This window comes from Egretta garzetta, unplaced genomic scaffold (assembly GCF_000687185.1).
Source record: "Egretta garzetta isolate BGI_Z169 unplaced genomic scaffold, ASM68718v1 scaffold718, whole genome shotgun sequence".
NCBI classification, from domain to species: Eukaryota; Metazoa; Chordata; class Aves; order Pelecaniformes; family Ardeidae; genus Egretta; species Egretta garzetta.
Genome location: NW_009260538.1, coordinates 71,641 through 84,152, shown reverse-complemented (window position 1 = coordinate 84,152; position 12,512 = coordinate 71,641). Strand labels below are relative to the sequence as shown.

General features: G+C 40.3%; 1 protein-coding gene across 4 annotated transcripts in view; it reads left to right on the top strand.

The window, feature by feature from the left end:
* The window catches only part of STAM2 (signal transducing adaptor molecule 2), a 24,887-nt gene extending 15,878 nt beyond the window's left edge, over window positions 1-9,009 (top strand). For all 4 annotated transcript variants that reach the window (XM_035900157.1, XM_035900156.1, XM_035900155.1 and 1 more), the window contains 9 exons: window positions 846-915; window positions 1,655-1,841; window positions 2,700-2,794; window positions 3,527-3,609; window positions 3,795-3,882; window positions 4,688-4,742; window positions 5,368-5,521; window positions 7,033-7,202; window positions 7,435-9,009. In XM_035900157.1, the coding sequence (XP_035756050.1) occupies window positions 846-915; window positions 1,655-1,841; window positions 2,700-2,794; window positions 3,527-3,609; window positions 3,795-3,882; window positions 4,688-4,742; window positions 5,368-5,521; window positions 7,033-7,202; window positions 7,435-7,666 (1,134 nt within the window). In that variant the 3' untranslated portion in view covers window positions 7,667-9,009. The remainder of the gene's footprint in view (window positions 1-845; window positions 916-1,654; window positions 1,842-2,699; window positions 2,795-3,526; window positions 3,610-3,794; window positions 3,883-4,687; window positions 4,743-5,367; window positions 5,522-7,032; window positions 7,203-7,434) is intronic.
* Window positions 9,010-12,512: the final 3,503 nt, after the last annotated feature.

Sequence of the window (12,512 nt, the reverse complement as noted above, 5' to 3'; positions counted from 1 at the left end):
GTTCAGCCTGGAGAAGAGAAGGCTGCGGGCAGAGCTGAGGGCAGCCGGTCAGGGCTTAACGGGGGCCCAGAGGAAAGGGGGGGACAAGCTTTTTAGTAGGGCCAGCTGTGACAGGACAAGGGGTGATGGTTTTAAACTAAACCAGGGTGGGTTTAGACTAGATATAAGGAAGAAATTCTTTCCAATGAGGGTGGTGAAACCCTGGCAGGGGTTGCCCAGAGAGGTGGTGGAGGCCCCATCCCTGGGAACATTCCAGGCCAGGTTGGCCGGGGCTGTGAGCAACCTGATGTGGTTAGCGGTGTCCCTGCTCATTGCAGGGGGGTTGGACTAGATGACCTCTAGGGGTCCCTTCCCACCCAAAACATTCTGTGATTCCTGTTGTCCCACCAGCAGAGGTAGAGGGTGGCTTTTTGCTCTGATACGGAGGGAGATCTCCCTTTTCAGCAAGACCAGCTGCTGCTTAATAACGACATAGGACTCCAAAGAGCTTTTCTTCCCTTTGGAAGGGAGGGGTGGAGGACAAAGGTGGAAAGAGTAGTCATTTAAATGAGTAGTCTCACTTTAATAAATGAGACTAAAATAATTATTTAAATGAGATCAGTTATTTAAATTAGATCTGATTATTTATTTTACTTTGTTCCTTGCTGAAAACAAAATAAAACCGGGCTGAGATTCTGAAGAGTAGTAACTTTTTCTTCTGGAAGGTCATCTTGATTCAGTAATGAAATGCTACAGTAAGGCATCTAACCAGAAACAATCTATTACTAATTTTTTTTAGTATATAATTATAGAGCTTTCTTTTTCGTTTGTAACCTGAACTCATTCTATCATTACTACGTTTGCAGGCTACCACAAATGCTGCTAAGAATGGTTCATCATTAAGTAAAAACAAAGAAGATGAAGATATAGCTAAAGGTAGGTTACCAGTCAGAGCCTTGGCTTAGACTTGTGCTCTAGAACTTTTGTTAAAATGCACAGAAATAGGAAGGTGTACTCTCTTCTGCTGGGTAGAATTAAAAACAAGTGTACAGCAGCTTGGGAATCATTCAAAACGGTACGAAGGTGTTTTCCTCATGGGTGAGGAATTGGGGTAAGATGTATTCTTCCCCATCACATAGCCGTTGTTTTGTGATTGCTTTCTCTCCAGAGAGCTTGGCGTTTTCCCTTCTGCACCCACATGTTTTATTTTAGCCTTCATCTTGATGCTTTAAAAAAAAAATCAGAACACTTACATGTTTTATTCTTTCTCCTCTTTCTTGGATATAGTTACTGTTGTTCAGATGTCATAGTGAAGAATTTATCAGTATTTCTGATCATGCTGATGATGCTACTGACATAGGTAGTGTGTGCGCTGCTTCAAGTGGTGGCCTGTACCAGGAAAAGTAGAGGGTTTTTTAAATGTTTCATAACTTGTGCATGATTACGTCTTGTCTTTTAATCTTGTTGCAGGGCAGAGTAAAGCTGTTGAAATGTGAAATATGGCTAGTAGTTGGAGCAAAGATTTGAAACTTAAAGTATTAGAGAAGCAGATACAGAGCATGTTGATTACATAGCAATAAGTTTTGGGGTTTTTTTTAATTAGGAAAGCAAACTGCCTTTATATACAGGGATAAAATACACCAACTTTTTTCTTTTTTCCCTCTCCTAATTGTAGCTATCGAATTGTCTTTGCAAGAGCAGAAACAGCAACAAATGGAAACTAAATCCTTGTACCCATCTGCAGAAATTCAGCAAAACAATCAGAACGCGAGGAAAGTGCGAGCTCTGTATGACTTTGAAGCCGTCGAGGACAATGAGCTCACCTTTAAAAGTGGAGAAATTATTTTTGTTTTGGATGACAGGTATAATATATCTGATGGAGGTGCCTTTATTCCAGAACTGTTGTTTTCTTAGGATAGCGATTTTTTTCTCTGATTTCCCCCCCCCCGCCCCCAGAAATGTATATTGTCCCTCTGGCCTCCCTCAAATCCCTTTATCTTCCACTCTTCTTTCCATACCCCAAGTTTTTGACCTCAAGTCATTTTTGGTGCAGGGAGAACCTTGCTGTATTACATTGGGCATTGCATGCCGCGGTGTTGGTCCAATTTGTTTGTAGTTTTTAAGATAAATGTTAGTTGGTTATAGCATATGTCATAAGAGTATACAAACATGTTGGTGCTAAATTCCAGCTACTTCCAGAAATTGTTAAATCTATGGCTATCAAGTGTCACATTTGCTAAGAATAAAACTGAAGACAAAATACTTCAGGGAATTATTGTTGTTAGCACCATTGCTCCAATGATAGCTAAAGAGCAGAACTTCCTCCCTGCTAATGCTGTTCTAATTTAATAGACTGTGACAGATCAATTATATTTCTAATGTTAGTCCCTACTTGTGTACTACTTGTGAATTTTTAGATGAAGCTATAATGGGCTATCATCTTATCAGTCTAAAAAATTGCAGTTGTGTTAAATTTTGGATGTTTGCTACTGAATGATTTTACTTCCCCCAGTCCCTCCTCTTCCCCTCCCCACCCCTCTGCCCCAGCTCCTGTCCTTGGCTTTGCTGCTAATCTCTACAAGTGTTCTCCTTTGCCTTTGTTATCGGATACGCAGGGAAATGATGTATTAGATATCACAGGTTTTCTGTCAAAAGCCAAAATACATTGCTGACAGTAGCGTTAACGTTCAGAGTTTTGTAATACATCTTTATTTCCCCAGTGACACCAATTGGTGGAAAGGTGAAAATCATAGAGGAGTAGGACTGTTTCCATCTAATTTTGTGACTTCTGACTTAGATGTGGAACCAGAGGCAGGTAAGTTAACTACTAAAAGCTGACAGATTATTTTAGAAAGGTGAGCTTATGGTAGAACTATTAATTAGCCCATCAGCAAAAGAATTTCCTGAAATCAGCCCAAGGAAGGAATCAAGAGAGAAATCCTGCCCTTGTTTCAAACAAGCATATACCACTGCTGTAGCTCACCTCAACAACTTCTATCTTCTGATTCTCTTCAAAGTTGTTACCTTTTTCCTATTACAGAAATTCAGTTCAATTTACCACAATTCTTTGTCAGTAACAGATTATGTATGAATGCAGTAACTTGCCATTTAAAATGTCAAAGTCTCTTTTCAGACATCAAACCTAGTATAGAATAACATTCATACCCATCTCAGTGGTTTGGAAGAATCACATTGTTAGCTTTATTCATGCTCATGATACCAAAATAAATCTTAACACTTATGACTTGGCTGGAAGTCACTGTACATGTGTTGGAAGTGTTTTTAGGTGCTAATATGACTCAAGAGTCTTTCCTTTGCTGGGCCTAGGTTCATAATCAGGCTAACAGCCCAAAGGAAGCAGCTTGTCAGAACATTTTCTAGGCAAACCCGTTTTCCCTTCTTCAACAGCTAGGTGCATCACTGCGTAAAGTACTTAGTCAAATTTCTCTCTCATTTAAAGATCTGATGGCAAGCAAGGAGAAAATGTGTATTTTAAGTTAGCACGGTAACACAGCTACAGAAAAGAAACCAATGTTTGTTCTTTCAGCAACTGTGGATAAAAATTCTGTTCCTGAGGATACTACAGAAGAAATTAAGAAAGCAGAACCTGAGCCAGTTTATATAGATGAGGTACGCAGTCACTTTCGATATAAAAAATTGCTGAGATTTTACATTGGTTGAAACACTCTTTTGTTTACTGAATGTTATCAGATCATTTTTTTTATATAAAGGACTTTTTTTTTTTATTTGATAATTAAAACAGTCTCTGCCATGCTTCAGAAATAACTGTTCTTAATCTTCTCTTCACCTTTCAGGATAAGATGGATAAAACACTGCAGGTACTTCAGAGTATAGATCCTACAGATTTAAAGCTCGATTCTCCAGATCTTCTAGACTCAGAAGGTACTTTGAGCACCAACTTAGCTAGTTTTTGTATTTCTTCCCACAATTACCTTTTGTGGATCGAGCTGGTAATTCTTTTGCATTTATTTTAAGCTTAGAGAAACCTAATAGTGTGCTGTACAATAGCTTATTTCACAGTGGGAGCGTGGGGCTGGATGTATAACTCTACATTTTCTAACAGTTGCCAAGCCAACTCCATGTTTAGCAGTCATTTGCATAACTTGCAGCTAGTGTACAATGCCTGACGTTTGCAAGATCCATCCACCTATCAAAACTCTCCTTGAATTAAGCAATTCATTTTGTGTCAAAATTTCTCCAAAATTCTGCTGGCTAGGAGGGGAGAGGAAGTTCAGCTCGCGTAAGAGCCAGTTAGTTCAAGGTGTGTAATAACAATTGAGCATATATTAAAAAAAGGAGTGTTCCCAGAATGGAAAAAGCGAAGGTACAGGAAGCTCCACAGTACAACAGATCTAGGCAGACGCATGGGCAGTCTAGGTTAGATATTCCAGTAGGAGATGACAGTCATGGGTCATGGCCAGTGCAAGCAGAAATGCAAAATTCCCCATGTTTTTTGTCAGTAGTCTTTTGTTTGAGAGCGTAGAGGGAGAGGAGAGAGGATGACAAAGCAGAATAAGGACAACATTGTCCTGTCTGTTTGGGCGGGAGAATGGGACACGCATGGTAGCTAAGTGCACTCTCCAATTTCATATGCTTTTTTAGTGTGCTTGGATAAAGTATTTTCTGACTGCATTTAAACTTCTAATTGTGGAAGATATTAACTACTTTGACACCTTTGTCTTCACAGATATTTGTCAACAGATGGGTCCAATGATAGATGAAAAACTAGAAGAGATAGATAGGTAAGCCATGATGTAGCTTCTGCATTATTTACTGTGATTTACTTTAAATTGTGTAGTTGTTTTCAATTTATTTTTTTTTTTTGGTACTTTCATCTCCCAAGCTAGAAAATCTTGCAAGAAAGCAATTTTGACCATTCTACCTTTATTTTTTTAATGCTTAGGTACCAAAGTCCCATTTTGTATACTAAGATTTGATTGCTGCTCTCCAAAACTTACTGCATAAGTTACTGGGTGCATTTTATACTAGCACTTTTTGACTGTAGCCTTTTGCAATCCGTCTTGAGCTCAGTCTGCTGCTGACTGTCCCCCATGACAGGAAAATCTGTTTGAGATCTTCACCCCTTGCCCCTCAGACTCCTAGGATATTTGCAGGTGGAAAGCTCACTAACATCTGCAGAGTTGCTTGCCTTATTGCAACTAGGGAAGAATAGCTGTTCTCCACTTGGACTCTCCTTCCAGTCCCATTGCTATAAGAAACAGAATGGCAGATGTGTAAGAAATTGAACATCTACCTTTTAAGTTGTTTTTTCTTGCATATTCAAAACTGTTTAATGAACCACTCTTATACCACTTAATACTAGATGTTAGAGAAACTTAGCATTTGTATGTATTTGTTTTGAAACAGAAAACACTCAGAATTATCTGAATTGAATGTGAAAGTTCTAGAAGCTCTGGAGCTGTATAACAAACTGATGAATGAAGCACCGATGTATTCGGCCTACTCAAAACTCCACCATCCTGCACAATACCCACCTACATCTTCTGGTGTTTCAGTGCAGGTCAGTACTCCTTTCTGGAAATAGAGACTTTCCCAATATAGATTTCTATTTAAAAAGATGACAGCAAAAATGAAGTGTACGCTTTCTTGCTAGCCTACGAACAATCTGACATCGCCTGGTGACTTTTTATAGCCTTTAGAATAAAATCCCATTTACGCAGTAGAACAGAGTACTTCAATTTGCAGTTTCCTGCTTGTACAGTAAGGTATCATTGTTAATTTTGCTCTCCTTAGCAGAAAGGTACTGTATTGAAAATACTAAAAGATTCCTTCCATGATTAATTTTTTACAGTTAGAAGTGTGTGTTTCAGCAGCTTGGTGGATATTCTTGCTGTGAGTCATGTCCTCAGCCTTAAAGTAAAACGTTACCTTCTTAACTAATAGCAGGGATGTGAGTGAACTTTAATATTAGTGCATTAATCATGAGTACAGTGTACTTCTAAATATAGAAACACTAGTCTGGTTTTAGCTCTTTTTTTCCCCCCCCCCCCCCTTAAGAAATGAACATGTTGTATTAGGGGGTGTAGTTGCTCAAAACTGCTCTAGAGTCTCTCTAATGTGCCATATTGATGTTTTAAGACAGCAAAAATGGAGGAGAAAGAGAGATTGTAAAGATCTTTTTTGAGAAAGCATAGAATGAGTGTTTTCACTTTAAGTGAATTTTACTTTAACATTAATTGTTCAGTGGGAAAAGAATAGTTGCCATAGCAACTGCTAGATCTGAAAATATGTCAGTTAAAAGTAATTCTGTGTCCTTAACCACTGGTAGCGATGGAAAATTCATTATATTTGGAGGTTAAAAAGTAATTTAAGCCAAAAGGCAACTGGAGTTTACTGTTTCTTCCAAGATGCACGCGTCCAGCAGTGAAAATACAAGGTAACACTAACCGTGCTGAGCTCAACGCAAAGCCAATGAGTAGAGTAGGATAGACTTCTGTTAGGCTAAGCATGTCACACCACCTGCTCTACCTGAATTTTGAGTGAAGACTTGCATTGTCTTAAACCAGAAATACAAGAAACTAAAATGTTTGCTTTCCTTTTGTGTTATAGTCTTAGAAAATTCCTGTGTTTTAATTTCCAAAATGTGTTAAATAACAAATCTTCATATGGTGCCTGTCTTCCTACTCAACTCTGGGCGTCAAAATATGTAAGGATTGAACATTTTAAAGACCAGGCAAATTAGAGAGAAAGAAATAAGGTTTCTGGGAGGGGCAGAGGTCTTGTGCGTGATACAAAAGGTACTTTTTCAGATATTAAGTGATGATCTCGTTAGCAGCGTATTTCTGAAAAAGGTGCCTTCTGAAGAAATAAAGGGTGCCTATTTAAAACTTGTTACGAGAAGTTACATGGTTTGGTTTTAGAACCTTGTTGGAGAAATTAATTGGTGTTCATTCAGCCTTTGAACCCTAACATATATGTTCATTGTAGTGGTATTCTGTGCCACATTTGTTGCTACTTAATTGAAAATACAAGGTATACACTGTTTTTTTGGGTTGTTTTTTTTATTTACAGTCATATCCTGTACAGCCACCTAGTGGAAACTACATGATCCAGGGTGTTCACCAAGTGACCATTTCACCAGGTTATAGCCTAGGACCTGATCAGATGGGGCAGTTGAGGTCTCTGCCACAAAGTATAAATTCTTCTGGAGCACCTCAGCCAGCTCAAGCTGCGTATTTAAGGTATTGCTTCAGCAAACTGTTAAATCACCTTCTCTCCTGATGGCAATTTTACTGCTTTGTCTAGAGGTTGTGTGTTCTTGGGATATTTACAATGACACGTAATACTGCTTTTGATCATTTTGAAAAATACGCAGATCGCTTTTGGGCTAAGCAAAATTCTTATTTGCAAACCTGCCTGTCGGATAAATAGGCATGAACTTGTCAGGATTAGATTTGTTTTGTTTTGTTACAGCCCAGGACCGGATTCTGTGTTAAACCAGACGTACGTGAACCAGAACCCCGGCCTTCCCTCGGCTGCCAGCACAGCTGCTTACACCCAGCAGCAGATGGGAATGTCAGTGGATATGTCGGCTTACCAGAACAATGCGTCGAGTTTGCCTCAAGGACCAGGTTATCCCGTGGCAGTTCCCGCTCATTCCGTTCTACAGCAACAAACAAATTACCATCAACAGCCTCTCCTTTAAAAACAAACCGGCTCATGTTTCCGAATTAACGAATAAAGGTTGCCTGACCTAATGAGTTTTAGGAATACCTGTCACGGATATCAAAATACGTTTTCCTTTTTAAATAACCCAACTTACTGCATTATGCAGATGCATCAGATCTGATTGTTAAGCATTTGCATAAAGATAGCTTGAACTAGAGTAGCTGATGGTTTAAAATAATTTCAGATTACTCTGAGCCCTTATTTCAGCAGTTTCAAGAAACGCCACTTCTGAATCTTAAGTTAAAAGATTGTCTGAAAATAATTTTCTTTTCATTGTGTTTATGAGAACTTGAGGATGCTTGATCGTTGTTATGCGTTGCTCTGGTTATGCATTGCCTCCTCCGGTATCTTACTATAACCTTTCTATCCAAGTGGCTTTAGAGAATCTCTGCAGGGTTAGAGACCACCTTCTCTCTGCGCTGCTGTAGTCAGCTTTGCAATATGATGCGCACTGCGTAATTGGAACAACTGCACGAGCTCGGCAGATGAGGGGAGGAAGAGGAAATGATTTGGTATTGTGACGGTGAGGACCATGTACCTACAGATGAGGTTTTTACAGTGCTGCCTCTTAGATTTTGGGCAACTGCAGAGAACTTCTGATGTGTTTTGCTTGAAGAAAACAGGTGGGGTTTTGCTAGAACTCGCTTGTGTCTTCTGGCAGAGGTGGAGCTGCAAGCACGAGTCTCCTTTGCAAGAGCAGGCAAGGGATGCTCCCAGCTGACTGCGTGGGCATTCTGTGGATACAAGGTGCTGAGCCAGAAACTTGCACAGGGTCTCTTTTCTTTTCCTTTCTGGATGTGTTTAGAAGTGAAGGAGTATCGTAGTTCCTTGTGGTAAAGGAGGGGCTCAAGAATGTTTGAAGCTTAAGACTGTGAGAATCTGCCTTGTTCCCTTTCCAGTGGGGAGCCGAGCGGAACAGGAATCGTCTTTATGGGACCAGGGGGTTCTTGCCTCTCTTGGATTTCCTTTCTCCGCCACCGTTTCCATGTCTAAATCGGTGTCAATTGTAGTCAGAGAAACTCTTAAACCATCTGCAAAAGGTACAGGCAGAGTACACGTGCTTTGCGAGGGGGATTGTGCTCCTCGTTTAATACAAGGAGCGGTTGCATATTGAAAACGACAGACGTGTCGTTACAAAAGGAGTTGCCTTGGAACTGTGGAAGCGTAGCATTTGGTGGCTAAGAAAAGAAATCTAAGAATTTCTTCCCTGATGCACTTTTTTAACGGGTGGGGTTTGTACAAGAGGAGCAGATGAGCTGAATTGTCTTTCAGGAATGTGGGATTTCTTTCTTTTCTTGTTTCAACCTCTGAAAAAAAAAATCACTTCATTCTCCTCCTATTTACCTGCTCACTTTAGCATAGTCGTATTTATACCTATTTTAACAATTTTATGATGAGTAATAATCTTTAGATTGGGAAAATGATGGAAGCAAATCACTGACAAAACCATCCTGATTAAACGCACGAAACTCCCAAATGTCTAACTAAGTATGCTTGGTGTATACATTTTCTACCAGATGAGAACTATCAGATTGTAGACTGTTGTTGAGTAATGAAAACCACCCTTCGCTCAGCACCACCTCCATTTCTTTTACGTTTTATTTAATTATTTAGTATCGTGACCTTATTCATTTGCAGCCTCATGCTTATGCAATGAGGTATTCAGTACCTGCTCTTTAAAAATTATTTTTTTTTTCATTTAAATTTGTGCAATCAGAAGGAAGCTGTTGTCTTTCCTTTTGGCATGACTTTAACTTCTCTTTATCCTTCCCCTTGAAGTAATTTCATATAGCTAACATATGCTGCAATACTGAGGTATTTTGATAACTTCTTCCTTGCGTTCTTTAAGAAGAATAATTAATTTCAATGCTGCTGTTCAAAATCCTGATTGTTTGGAGATTTTTTTTTTGGTAAGAGTTTCCTTTGTTCCAAATTGGTATGTAGTCAGACTAGACCTTGCTATCATTTATATAGATTCTCCATGTTTGTTAGTGAATTGAGATTAAGGTAGGGTTTTTATTGGTTTCAAAACTTTGGTCCAGCAGAAATATTGAGTATCTTCAATGGAGATGGCTAGGCGGATGGGATTTGATTATGTTCAGTTAATTATTAAATATAAATAATGTATATACTCATTTGTCTGAGATTTTTCTACACGGCTACACATACGCATTCTGTTAAAGCCCCAAATTTTATAAAAGCAGGATTTGTCATTCTGTCATCTCTTAGATTCCTAATTCTGTGATATGCAACTTGTAGATAGTGTAAAATAATTTAATTATTATTAAAATAGTGGATTTAGAGGGTTTTGGTGTTAATAGGAGCTGTTTTTTCTCTTCATACTTCTATACATTATCATATTTATTTTTAAGGCCTGATTGTAACTGAACATGCTGCCAAAGGATTTATCTAACTTCGGATTTCTACATTAGGTTTCTACCTGCTGTTTTGTATCGGGAATCAACGGTAGATAACTTCTGCTTTTTCATAGAAACTCTTAATGGTTAACATAGAGATTTGGGCAACTTTATAATGAGAATTTTATTGTAATATATTTGTTTCATGGGTGTTGAAAATATCAATACTAGACAAATTTTCTTCTAGTATGAGTTGGCAACCTGTGATGTCTAAGTTACAGTCCGAAAGCAACAACTGGATTTGTCTGTGCTGTCGCCATGCAGAGACGTGTTTTGAGAAACTGCGGTCTTCCGTCCAGCCTCGGTGTGACAAGCGCTTTGTCTGTGGAATTTGGTACAGAAATGAGAATATTAAAAAATCAGATTGTTTCTGTAACAAGTAAACCTTAAAAATAATGTTCGGTGTTTGTTTTACTTCAGGTTTTGTTGATAGATGTTCGTGGACTTGCGGGACGGTGTGGTTCTCTTGAAGGCTGTCCCTCAGAAAGGAGAGCTGAGGGGGACACGGCTGCAGCTGCGATCTCTTACGGGAGTTATTTTCCGATAGGAAGGGTTTGGGGTGGGGTTTTTTTTTCTTATTTTTATCTATGCATCTTTTCTAAGAAATAACAGGCAGTACTCTTGCTTACATTGAACACTGTGATGGATCTGTTGAATCAATGGATAACTTCTTAGAATTTACGGCTCTTGCCAGTTAACGTTTTACATGAAGCTGCCTCAAACTGTTTTGAATTGGTGCAAATGAAAAAGGAAGGAACGGAAGTACAGCTGGGGCAGGTTCTGAGCACGTCTGCGCTTCCCCAGGTCTGCTCCCTTCGCCGGCGCTGCGGTCGGCCAGCGAGCGGTCTGGCACCGAGGGATGGCAACGCCCGAGCTTTGCAGTCAGACCAAGGGGTCTGCTTCTGTTCCAGCTGGGGTTCAAGGTGACTTTGTACTGGTTAATAGATGTATCACAGTTCTTACAGGAAATTATCTTAAAGAGTTTGCAGTATTAAGAAGAGGGGATCTGTTTTATTGGAACATAATATTGTTTTATTGGAATATCCGTTTGGCCTCCTGTCTGCAATATGTGTGCATTGCCTCGTGTGAATAAAACACAGTTTGTTTAACCAACACGGGTGAGGGGTCTTGTGCCGACGCTCTGAAGAGGCTCAGTTCTGAGCTGTGCTGCACTTCACCGCTGCTGACGAGCTCTTCTAATTGGGACCGGTGCTCTGTCGCCCGGCGTACCTGTGGGCTGGGCTCCGCAGGTCAGCGAGGGAATACTGCTGTGTGTCGGGCGTTAACGAGGGGGGGGGGAGCTGGAGAGAATGATCTTACATAAAATGGTAATATGCTTCCCCACAACTGCTGAGGTATTTCTACAGAAAGCAAAGATGCCGCTCTTTAAGCGTGGTTGTATTGCACATCTTGTGTCCGAGCCATGAGTGCCTATGGCTGCTTACAGGTTTTCACGGAGGCTCTAAAGAAATTATCCGGAGAATTTCTAGCTCATCCAAAATAAGAATAAATCCTTGTGCTTTAATGGTACCTTCTGCTACTGCTGCAAATGGACACCAAAAAAAATGCGTGCAAGCAGCCCCAGGTACCTGGGAACAGCTCCCTTAATTGTTACTTGAGCAAAATAAATCCCTGCGCTTCATCGCTCACCCGCAGCCCTTCTGAGCCGCTGACCCCAGCGGGTTGATTTCGGGTCGCTTCAGGCTGCAGATCTAAATGTTACAAAGCACTTACAAAGCCAGGGCATTTACCGTGGTACTGGCAAATGCTGGTTTTTCGTTTCGAATCTCAACCTAAACATTACTGCATCCAGCTGAAGTGAGGCGAGGACATGTTACTTTTCTGGACATAGTCATGCTGAGATGTTTAAAGAAAAGTAGCCTTCCTAGGACCAGTTTAATGATTAAACTGAATTTAAAAATAATCTAATTTAGACGACAGCATTCATGACCCACATTCATCTTTGACGAAGAAACCAGGCTGTCTAATTTCATCCAAGGAATTTAAAAAAAAAAAGCCTGCAGTTTGCGACCAGAGCGAGCCAGAGCTGTTTGCTCGGTTGTGCTCCGGTCCTTCAGCAGGGGCGTGCGTGTGTTCGGAGCTTTCGGGTGTAAAAGTGAGCTCGGTTCACAGACGCACGTGTTTCTTCTCCTACTGCTCTCGGTGGGAGCTGTAAGGTGCTTGTGGTTAAAGCACAGGAGTGGGGAAGCTGGAAATCCAGGTCCTGCTTCCCCTTCTTCACCAGGTTTCCTCTTCAACTTTGAACAAATCGCTTAAACTCCTCATTTATCTTCTTTTCCCCTCCAAACCCTGGAAGTCACAGCCCTCGCTTGACTGGTGGTTGATGCAAATCGATGCTGACCGGTACTGGGGAGCGTTGGGCGGCACCGCGGCCGGCGCGGTCAC